Genomic DNA, 12,156 nt, shown 5'->3' with positions numbered 1-12,156 from the left:
GGGAGGCAGAGTAAAAGTGCGATGATGGATGGAGTCTCAGCGCAGTCTGCGGCGGTGGTCTCCGGCCCGCTGCAAGAGCGCGGGGGCGGCCCCAAGACCGCCGCCATCCAATTGCCCTGGAGCGCCGTCACCGCAGCCCTGTCTGCCGGCCCCCGCGGGGCCCCTCCCCCTCCGGCCCCGTTTAATTAAACACCCCGCCCTTTTGTCCGACCGCCCCGAAGCGTGAAGCGGTCGACTGTCGCACCTCGGCGTGGACGGCCGAGGGGGGGGGGGGGGGGGGGGGGACCGGTGCGGCGCGCTCCTTCCTCGGGGGCTTAACTCCCAGCCTCCTCTCTGTCCTCCTTTCATCCGCGTTTTGGAGTGGGAGACACCGGAGGAGGAGGAGGAGGAGGAGGAGGAGGGGGGGGGGGGAAGGAGGGAAGTTCTCCTGTAAACGAGCCGTGCGGCTTTTGTGTTTGTTTGCGTTTCTCTCCCGCCCCTGATGAGGCCGGGGGAATTGGGGGGTGTTGCGTTTGAAAGGGCTCCAAGCTGTCGGAGGAGCAGGGGAAACAGAAGCCAGCCCTGTCTTACTCCCCCATCCTACACCACTCCCCTCCCCTTGCCTGGTACATGTTTTATGTGACTGAGGGCTTAGAAATGCTAAATATCTTTGGTCTTTACTAATAACAAGTTCATTTATTTAAATAGTAACTTAGAAAAGCATGGCCGTAACATTTTCACAACTTATATTATTATAACGCGTATAAATGTCTCTTTTAATGTATGTCCATTTACCTCTCTGTCTTACTGATTCAGTAGCACAAGATTCAGTTGGGTTCTTATTTACTAATTAATTAATTTATGTTGGTAGAGGCCACACGGTCTGTTCTTCAGCAGAGAACGTGATGTATAGAAGGTTACAGATTCTATTGGAGGCCCCTGATATGGTTTCCATCATTGATGGGAGCCGGCTCTGACTCTACAGTACTTCAGCCTATGTGAAGGTTTGTGTTTGCTTAACAATCATGCTTTCTTTTGCAGGGAACTAAATGGAAACAACCTCACCCGCATCACCAAGAACGACTTTGCTGGCCTCAAGTATCTCAGAGTCCTGTAAGTGATCCTTTAATCCAGTTGCTCCCTAATGTATTAATCTCAAAATGGCCACCCGCTGACTGACAACTCTAGCCTCCATAAAATGGTTAATATGACATGTACTACAGCATAGGCTGCATTACAGTAACTATGTAACACATCAGGACTGTATGTGGTACAATGGCAAAAAATGTCTAGCTTTTCTTGTGAAAAAACTATTCTGCAGCTCCAATGTTGTCATCCCTATTAAAATGCTAAATAGTGGTGGTTAAGACTATAGGTTATTATGCAAGAAAAGGGCAATTGAAGTTCATTGTCTTCATTAAGTATACAATGGTCAGACAGAGTAAATAGAACACCAACCAAATCTGGTCCCAGGGAAGATTTAATGTACTAAGAGGCATGTGCTTAGCACAATACATGTAATGTAAAAGTTTACAATGACCATATTACTAAAAGGAAACCCTCCAGGAATCTGTGCAGACCCCCTGTGAGTTTACAGACCCGGTCTTGGGAGTTACAGTCCTAATCTACAGTCAGCCTACATGTTTCTTTGTATATTGGAGAAGATGTACACACCACCTGTACATATGGTGCTATTCAAAGGGTCATCTTGTCCTCAGAACAGTAATTACTTGTGAAGCAGTGGAGTAATAGAGAGTAGCAAATAAGCTAGTGTTGCCATCATTAAGCTTTCCCAGGATGCCCACCCCTGGATTTAATCTTTCAAGCGTAGCGGTTGCTGCTAGCATCCTTTCTGTTTGACTTCCAGTGATTATAATGAGCTCTTGTTTCACCAATTTTGTTTGAATGCACTGACTGTACGTTTCTCTACTTTAAGTCTTATAAATGGCTATGTTGTAGTTTGTACCTGTACCACACACATTCATCTTTCGTAACCCACGCGGCTACATTTTCTTCTATGCCACAATTCCTGGGTTGATGTTACCTTGTCACCAGTGAGACAGTTCCTTTTCAGGGGGTGTGAAAGTTGACTAAAGGATTACCAGGCTGTACAAGCCGGAAAATCAAGAAGTACCTCGGCTTCCAATGGAAAGAGGGGGGACACAGTTAAACGGAGCTGGAAGTCTGACTGGAGCCACAGAGTTAAGCAGGAGGCAGTGGGTGGGGCTACTGCTCTTTCTGACCCCCTGCTATGAATCAGAAGCCTTTAGACTAACAAGGGTTCTGAACTCTGACCTTTGACCTGCTAGCTGAGGACCTGGAAGTGTAATTCACTGGAGGACCAGGGCTGCTAGGCTCAGATAAAGGCTTGTGTTACAGTCCAGCTGTGTCCTGCAAAAAAATCTGAGAAAATAGAAATCCTTTCCACAGGTCCTCTTTCTCCAATCCTGCCTAGATGATTTATGACCTTTTCAATTTCTTGTTGTCTTTGAGAATGAAAAGAAAATTATACTCGGGACTTCCTATTGAGTAATGTGAGGTTTTTTTTTATTCTGCCAGCAACATTTGACTCTTGGCTGGTAGCAAAACTGCTGACCATGGAGTTTTTAGAAAATATAAATTTTAGAAAATATCACAACTGTGTAGTATAACTGTCAGGTAAAATGAACCAGATTTTTCTGTCGACTGACGCTTGTATAATCAGCTTTCGTGGACGCTTTCTATCCCCACGCCATCAATATTCATAAGAACCTGTCATTTCAGTTACACTTTTATTCATAAATATATGATCCACATGTCCTTGATTTATGATTTTCATTTCCATTCGATTCCAAAGGAATTTAAAAGCTGAATATTTTCTCCAAGGCTTCAAAAGGATGTGAGATCCAAGAGGCACACCATTTCTCTTTCATCTGTCGATGAAGGCACTCTTTTGTTTATGGGTTGGATGCTGAACTAGTGATCGTGCTCATATAGTTTCCTTTTATCTCTTTTTTTGAGCTGTCAGTTTGTGAAAGATAGGTTTGGCGACCCTCGTTGACCGCTGTTTATTATCAGTATTGAGCATCCCTTATAGACTGGAGACACTGACTTCACTGTGCCAAAGTCACATTCACCCCTCCAATTGAACACTTACCACAGCCAGCATTTTCCCCTGGCACTCCAAGAACAAAAACACACACACACGCGCACACACCCAGACCGCATGCCACGGGTTTATCGCTTGTCCACCATTTCGGACAGCGGCAAGGTGGCACCCCATAAGGTAGGACTCCCAGCCCGTGTACTTTAGACCGCCCAACCCCCCCAAAAAGCTATCACCTCATCTCCCTGCTCTCTTTCTCTCTCACTCCGCAGGCAGCTGATGGAAAACCAAATTGGCACCATCGAGAGAGGAGCGTTTGATGACATGAAGGAGCTGGAGAGGCTGTGAGTGCCCCAGGCTGTGGGGTGGGGGTGGGGGTGGGGGTTGGATTCTAAACCTGAATGTTTTACCACTTACGCATTCTGCCGGGAGAATAACACTCAAAACCACACACACGCATACCACATAGACACGCACACACGTGAAGGCACACAAAAGCAGATACAAACCTATGTGTACTCTATACACAAATATACATGTCTATATACACTTTCACTCACTCACTCAATCACTCAGCCCTTCACACGCACACACGCACACACACACACACACAAGAGTGCGCACCCGAAATAGCTGCAATAACACCCTCTGCTCTTCAGGAGATCAATATCAGGGTGGACTCACTATGCATAGTGATGAAGTAGGGCATTAGGGGTCTTTTGGGCGGTGCTGGAAAGCCTCTCTGGGTGGCAGGAGGAGGAGGCGGGAGGAGGGGGCAGGCCTGGGGCCTATGGCTGAACCACGCCTCCCCCCCACCGCTCCGCGTTTAACCGTCAGCTCGGTTACCAGATAATAGGACAGCCAGGTCTGTCATCTACAGGCTTCCATACATCCAAATCCATATCTCCATAATTACACACACGTCCTCAATGACACACCAGGGGGATTTGATCTGAAAACCCGAGGTTTTTGGAAGCAGTAATCAGTTGCAATCCTTCCCTTGATTTTTCTAAATATTTTTGTGTGCATAATTCCTCCGTTTTCCTCTGTTATTACTTTCCCACGCGGAGAGGAAGAGTTTAAGTCTTCTTCCGTCGGAGGCAGCTGCCAAATTCTCAGCTGTAGCCTTTGTCCCTTAATCCTCCTACTCTGTACCCCGGAATGACTGTCACTCAACTAGCATGTGCTCGCTGTTGCCCCCTCCCTAGCTTTTGCACAGGAATGCAGGTGATTTTAGGCCTGTAAGAGTCAAACACTAAAACGCTCTGTCTTGAACTCAAGCTTGTAAAGAGTGTAATATTACATTTGTAACAAAAATTTTTGGGTTTCCTCAAAATACTTCTTAATGTTTGCTTACATTTGTTGCATAAAAAACTATGGCAGTTGAATTGAATACATGTTCTTTTAAGTTATTTTGAAACTATATTTTTGCTACTGCTACTTATCTACTTCTTTACATAATAATTTGCCATGAAAATTTTGGTTCTGTAGAGAAGCACAGTGGTTTGCGTTTATCAGTGTTAATGTGCGTAGAATGTTCCGGTAGACACGCTGACCATGGTGCTTGTGTTTGGGACCACACACTGCCTAATACAGAGGTCACAGCCCTGGTATCTGCCCTTATACCACGCCCTCAGGTTTTATTGACAGAAATTGTGTGTGCGTGTGTGTGTATGTGTGTGTGTGTGTGTCTCCCGCAGGCGCCTGAACAAGAACCAGCTTCAGCAGCTCCCCGAGATGCTGTTCCAGAAGAATGCGGCATTGTCCAGACTGTGAGTAGCCCATGACTACCCCACCTCCCCACGCCACTCCCCTGTGACCTGCCCCCTCCCCCCCCCTTGACACTGTGAGGAGAATGACTCCACACAGCCGATACGATGCGTTTCGCGAGACACTACTACCGTTCGCTCCGACGTGTCCAATGGGTGGAGGTGAATAAGGGGTTGCTGCTTGTTCAATAATTCACTGCCCTGTGTATTTTCCCTTTTGGGCTCCACGGAGGCTGGCAGGGGGTGGGTATCCGTGGTTTTGCGTGCGCTCGTGTTCTCTAATCGGCTACGCGAGAGGCTTTCGAGGAGCCACAAAGTTCAGTGGCGCCAGAAGGTCAAAGGGTCACCGCCAGCGCTTTCTTCACAGGAAGTTTGCAGGTCGCAGGCATGTGCTCTGCGTGCGTACAGTTCTTATTCCGTGGCAACATTAGCCGGCTACCAAAAATAATCGCGCAAATGCAGGCACGTCCTGAAAGTTGTCACAGGCATAGCATAAAAACCCACACTGAAAACGGACTTGCATCCCGAAGGATCGACAGGCATTGTGTCATTTACCTTTATGTAAATATAACATGAAAAATAAACGCCATTTGCCTATTTCTCAGTAACGCCAGTCTCTACAAACATGTGTATATGTCTATGCGAACAGCCTTTCAGGGTGTTAGGGTGTTGTCTGTGTTTGCTGCCTTCCAGGCTTTCTAAGCTCTTGAGCTTGCGGTCAAATTTAAATTCATTTTTGAAACTGTTTTTTTTGCAACTTTACTATTTGGTCCAGGGGCCCTTCCCCACTGTGTTATTGCAATTATTTTGCCATTTTTTGAAGGGAATATGGAAGAATGGGGCCTCTTGGGGAGTTAATGTGCTCCATCAGTGGCACTTCACATTATATTTAATGTATACTTACATAAATTTAATATTTTCAGATTTTCAGATTAATCTGTATGCTTGAGTCTGCCATGAATCAGCCTGAATGCGTTCCATTGATGTGCAGCTTTTATGAGCCGAACAGAGAGGGGGTTCGGCGCATAAACTGTCTGTTTTTTTCCTCTGCTATGTCCCCCCTCATTCTGAAGATGTCTATGACACTCAGAAGGGCCCAAAAACAGGGCTGAAACCGCTCAGTTCAGAAATTATTTGCGACGGTAATGGTTCCGCGCGGCATTCAGACCGCACGACCTTGATGGTTTGATTGCACGTTTATGGGCGGGGAGGGAGGAGGGGAAGTGCTTTTGGAGGGTGGTTGTCGAGACGAGCAGATGAGAGTGAATTGCACGGCCTGATGAAGCAGGTCTAATTCCTGCGGCTCTTTGTATTCATGGTGATTGGGCCTGCCGGGCTGCCCTGCTGCTCTAACTCTTAAATGGCTGCCAGTCACAATTTGTCTGACCGTAGCAAGGAGTCCGGAACAAAGCTCTAGGAATGGCAATGCACCAAAATAAGATTTTTTCGTCATTGATTTGAACTGCATTTTTTACAGGTTCCAGGCTTTTTTTAATTAATCATATTACTCAATCTCAATCTTTTTCATTAATATGTTGGCTATTTAACTAAAATTCATTATTGTAATTATGGTTACGATTATGAATACAACAATGCATTATTATTATTATGATTATTATTATTATTATTATTATTATGATCATTATTATTATTATTATTATTATTACTAATGGTAGTAGTGGTAGTAGTAGTAGTAGTAGTAGTAGTAGTAGTAGTAGTAGTAGTGGTAGTAGTACTAGAAGTAGTAGTAGTGGTAGTAGTATAATCATAGTAGTAGTAGTATAATAGAAGTCTAATAGAAGTAGTATTTTGTGATTATTCCAGTTGGGAAGGTTTTGCTATTGTGTCGGGTCTCACGGTGCTCAGGTGACAGTTGTGGTGGTGGGGGGGGGGGGGGGGGTTGTCTTGTTAAAGGCTCTTTCTGAACCCCCAAGCCAAAGAAAGGTCAATATATTGCCCTGACCCTTTTTTCTGCTGAGCTGCAGTTTTCTCATGATAATTTTGGTGCTGTGGTGTCATCCGTCTCCTTTTGTTCTTCTTTATTGTCTCCCATTATTCGATCATTGTTATGCAAACTGCAGATGAAAAATAGCATCGGACGGATCTACCACGGCACATAAAATGGAAACATTTATGTTGCAACGGTCCCTGACAAGTTAATTAAATAAAGTAGTGGAGTAGGCTGGAGGGATTTCTGAGTGTGCAGGTATGGAGAGTGAGTAGCCCGGGCAGCTCTGTGACAGCATCTGTTGAGAGGCTCTCTCGCTCAGCTCTCATTTAAAACCTCCTCTGCCCTCAGGCTCTGCAGCGACTGCGGAGAGTTTACTTAATGAACAGGCCATTATAGAAACTCCTCAATGACCCTAATGTGTAGTGGTGGGACATCGTGATGGATATCTCAGCCGGTAGTCGCGGCCATCTTGGTAATTAGCCACTTTGATAACTGATCGTCACAAGAGGCAGCTTCCTACACAGGTTGCCAGGTGGAGAGAATGGAGTGGCAGAAATGATTTATTTTGAATTTCATGTAGTCCGTTGGACCGTTAGTTGGATTCCATTTGGTCAGTTGGTGCAGGTACCACGGTAATCCGGTGGCAGTTTGGGAGACTTACAGCGATGGCAGTTCTTGTGTGTTGAATTGAGGGAACCTGGCTTTCTTCGGAATGTGCTAGAAAGCTTGGGAACAGAGTGAAGACATGCAACCGAATGGAACAATAACAGTAGGTACTTGTGGTGGGGTCGGGGTGGGGTGGGTTGGGGAAGGGGGGGGGGGCTGCATTCATCAACGTTAACGACCGGTTGCCCCCCCGCCCCCCTCCCGGCCATCGCACAAGTCCCTGTAATCACGTCTTCCCTGTCTGTAATCAGCGCTCTCCGCATGCTCGCAGCATGAGCCAGGGGCCGGGGGCCGGGCACACAAGCCAGCCAGAACGATGCCCCCTGGGCTGGGGCATCTGGTTGGGAAAGTGGGGGTGGGGGGTTCCGGTTTCCAAAAGCTATGGGACTAACTCTGGGTTCGGGGGGAATAAAACCAGGCGACGAGCCGTTTCAAGATGTTCATTACCTGAGACAGGTGCACCTTCACCTTGGCCTGAAGGCAAGCTTTACCTCGGATGAGGTCGCAGGGTTTCACGCGTCGCTGTGCGTCTGGTGCAGGCGGGGGCTCCAGAACGCTGGGAGGGGCCCTGGGGTTGATGGGCAGGGCCGGTCCGCCGCTTCCGGTCTCCCTGGCGACGGCGGGAGTCGAAAGTCGCGCACAGGAGCCGCGAGACGACGGAGCAAACAGAAAGCAATACTTTAATTACACGCTCTTTCTGCAGAAATGCCCTGCACCAGGCCCCGTGTCAGTTATTTTAGGCCAGGAAATAGGGGCTTTCATTGTTCTCTTTTTATGTCTATTCAAAGATAGGGGCGCCCATAGGGGCGTTTTTTCCTTTCTTGGAAAATTCCTACCAGTGCAAAATTATATTTCATTGCAAGGTAAATTACATTGTGTGGAGTTCTGCATGCCTGCGTTGACCTTTTAAGAGAGGCAAATTTGAGTAACGCCGCATCTGTCGTACGGTATAAAAGTATGTGAATGTGTTTGAGTGTGTGCGGGAGTGTGTGCAAGTGTGTGTAGCAGGACCGTGTGGGCGTGTGTAATCGAGCTCTTGAAGCCACTTGTGCCCGTAAATCACCATATTTTTTTGTACAAAAGCATACGCTCGCGTAGCGATAGCCCTCCATTGTTCTGCGCTGTCCGAGGGGGACTGGGCTTTAATAAGTAACAGATGCAATCAGTGCGATGCGCGGACTTGACGAGGGAAATTAAGGGAAAATGGCCATCAGCGGTGGTCACTAGCTCTTCACCGACGCGTTCGAGAGGGGGGGAGGGGGTGGTTAGAGGGCACGAACGCGAACACTGACAAAAAAATTCATCAGTGTAGGCCTGCTGGTTCGCTAATAGTAGCCCCAGCCCCTTACCGTGCCCACGCCACCACCCGCAGTGCTGGCAGACTCTTTATGACCAGGAAGGGCTTGTAGTTTCCTCATGTGTGTCCACAGAGATAAATATGCGCTAAAACTGTGATATGGGAGCGCATGCTTTTTGGGGGGGTGGGGGGCTATTTAGAGAGATAGCTGTGGGGGCTCAGAAGCCAGGGTTTGGTTACTATAGCAACATCAAAGAACACCTTCTGGCCCCCTGCCATCAGTCAGTGACTTGATGCTTTGATTTAAAGGCGAGGGTGGTGGGGTCGGGCTAAAGGATGACTGAAGGCTAAGGCAAAGGGAAGAGATAGGAGTGTGTTTGGTGTTTGTGTGAGACTGGGAGTACAACTAGCATGGTGACCTGGTGACAGCACAGACCTGTGTGAGACTGCAGCCTGCATGAACACACACACACACACACAAAGGCAGGCACATAAAGGCACGCACACACACACATGCACGCAGACACACACACACACACACACACAAAGGCAGGCACGCACACACACACCCTCACACAAAGGCATGCACGCGCACACACACTCACACAAAGGCACACACGCACACACACACACACATAAAGGCACGCAAGCACACACACACACACTCACACTCACAAAAAGGCATACACACAGATGCACACACACACAAACACATGCACGCACGTACACATTCACACACAGACACACATAAAGGCATGCACATAAAGGCACGCACGCACACACACACACGCAGACACACACACATACAAAGGCATGTATCCACACACACACTCGCACACACACATTTGCGCACTCACACACACATTCACACACACACAAAGGCACACACACAGCCACACACAGATACAGATATGCACATTCTCACACACACACACCCTCTTCAATGTACGGGATGCAGATACTTGCTATTGGCTCTGTTCTCTCGACTGTGACAGGTTAATTAAAGCCAGTCCCCTGCAGTTTTTTGGGCAGACGCTTAGACGGCCCGGGCCACATCAGGCCCCCTGGAGAGATACAGTGGCGGACAGTGACAGAAACACACTGCCAGTGACAGTTCCTTAGGATTAATTACATGGGCTTGAGTCAACACTCAGCTGTCATTGTCTGAGAAGACAAGTTTATTAGAATATCTTCAGGTTTATTTTTTTATTTTTTTATTTCAATTCTTGTGAAAGTTTAGTGTCTTCCATTTTTCAACCCACAATAGAATTGCCTGTTGTAATTGTATGTGTGTCCCATTGATCCTGTATCTTCTATAAATTTTGTCCTCTAAAATCCAGAGGGCAGTGCAGCTGCTACAGAAAGACTCCAGACAATAACGTGTGATGAGATAGGGATTATCCTGCAGATGAGAACCCACCCTCCCTGGGTCATGCTATGGCCCATTGCATCAGCTGACAGGACTAACTGCCCACAGACGTCACCGTCCAAATGAGGCTGCGGCTTTAAGGCACTCCACTGTGCTACGCAGAAGTGACTCCTCCAGGGACTCAACTTCTCGTAATACATAATTTTTTAAACCCTTTTTTTAACCATATTTTTTTTACCTCTTATTTTACGACTCCCGAGGAGGTCACATTTCAGGAATGGCGTCCAAGATGTTCCGCTTTGCATGAGTTCAGTGTCGGTACATTCGGAGAGCTGGGGTTTGTGGTTCGTGTCAGGAGCCTGATGCGTCTTTGCATCACTGTTGATGTTTCCTGTGGAGGAAAGGAATTCACGGTTTTGGGGGGGGGGGGGGGGGGGGGGCTGTGTTGTCTGCAGGCCTAGTCCGGAGTTTCTACACCAAACGCCACCCCCCCGCCCTTCTCCATCAGTGGAAGTGGATTTTATGGATCACCACTGGCTTTTTTACGAGCGTGAGATAGAGACAGGAACCCCGTCTGCAAAGGGCAGGACAAGGGGCAATATACAGACTACTCTGTCGTCTGAAATATTAATGGCTGGAAGATTGAGAGAGAGAGAGACAGAGGAAGATGGAGGGGAAAAGCGAGGGAAAGAGAAAGACAGAGAGAGGAAAATTGAGACAGAGAGGTTGGAAGGAGAGGGGGCTTCCGGAATCATTTAAATCATTTGAGAAAGAGAACGAGTCAATAAAAGAGAAAGTGAGATTGAAAGAGAGAAGAGAGAGTGGAGAGTGGAGACAGATGGGAAGAAAGAAAGGGGGGGTAATAGCAGATGTAGTCAGAGATAGAGAATAATATTTAATAGTTAATAAATGTTATAGCTATCACTATTCATGCTGTTATTGTTGCTGGTTTTTGTATTTATGGATTGCTGGATTGTTATTATCGCAATGCTTAGACAGTATGTATTTTGAAATATGTTATGCCAACGCTGCATTTGAATTTGAGAAAGACACACAGAGAGTGAGAGAGATAGAGAGACGGAGTGAGGGAGAGGGTAAGCTGAGGAATCCTGGAATCCTTTGAGAGAAAGGGTGGGATGAGATACCTGTGTTTGTGCCCACAATCCGGAGCTTTCCCTCCTTAATAATTCACTGGACCGGACCGGATCGGACTCATTAAATATTCACCAATCATCTGGTTTCAACATGAGGCTTATACTCAATCAATGGGTATCAGAAATGATTTTTCAGAGTTAAAGGAATCCCAATCCCAGGCTGCAGGAAGATGCCCAGGGAGTGTCTGATTTAACATGATGCCCGTCTGATTGGCCTAGCATGTTCTGTTAACTCACTCGGTCAATACAGACTGTTAAAGGATATGTTTTAATTCAACAAATTATACTGGCGTTCACCATACAAGCAAAATGTCTTTCTTTTTGAGTTGAAGAGGGAAACTCCCTGTCAGTTGGGTGAATTCAGGTAATTTGGGACACAGACAGTCTTAGGTGAGGGTGGTGGTGAGGGCAGAATCAGAAACTGAAGTGTCCCAAATTACCCGAAGTTGGCCATTTGTACAAATGTAGAAGACATTTTAATCTGTCTTTTTGATTCTTTGTTGCCAAATGTATTTAACCAATGTACCGCCAAAGAAGACAGCTTTGACAAAACAGTGGGTCAATCTGCCAAAGAGAAGGGATGGGCTTTCATCCTTGAAAGGCGGGACATTAAGGTGTGTTTGATCCTGTATTGGTCAATAGCCCCGAGACCAACCTCTCATTGGACATGACACTGTTCCATGTAGCGTGTGATCTAGGAGGCAAGGCTAGGGGGATGGGCGGGACAGTGATGCTGCCCTTATGGTGTACAGTGTCCATTTTAGAACATCCTGCTCCATCTGTCTCACTCCTCAGCATTAAGCACACAGCCCTCTTCTCACCCCTGCTGGTCCTCCACAGCCCTGGGCATGAGGAGAGGGCACATTATAGTGTTTTCCATTTACTT

General features: G+C 46.9%; 1 protein-coding gene across 1 annotated transcript in view; it reads left to right on the top strand.

Moving 5' to 3' along the window:
* slit1b (slit homolog 1b (Drosophila)) overlaps nt 1-12,156 on the top strand; it is a 123,830-nt gene that overhangs the window by 16,811 nt on the left and 94,863 nt on the right. Inside the window, exons 2-4 of the mRNA XM_061228658.1 lie at nt 1,021-1,092; nt 3,337-3,408; nt 4,765-4,836. Of these exons, the coding sequence (XP_061084642.1) occupies nt 1,021-1,092; nt 3,337-3,408; nt 4,765-4,836 (216 nt within the window). The remainder of the gene's footprint in view (nt 1-1,020; nt 1,093-3,336; nt 3,409-4,764; nt 4,837-12,156) is intronic.

The sequence above is a fragment of the Conger conger genome, chromosome 2, assembly GCF_963514075.1.
Source record: "Conger conger chromosome 2, fConCon1.1, whole genome shotgun sequence".
Taxonomy (NCBI): domain Eukaryota; kingdom Metazoa; phylum Chordata; class Actinopteri; order Anguilliformes; family Congridae; genus Conger; species Conger conger.
The sequence above is the reverse complement of the archived record's forward strand: the minus strand, read 5'-3'. Positions and strand labels throughout refer to the sequence as shown.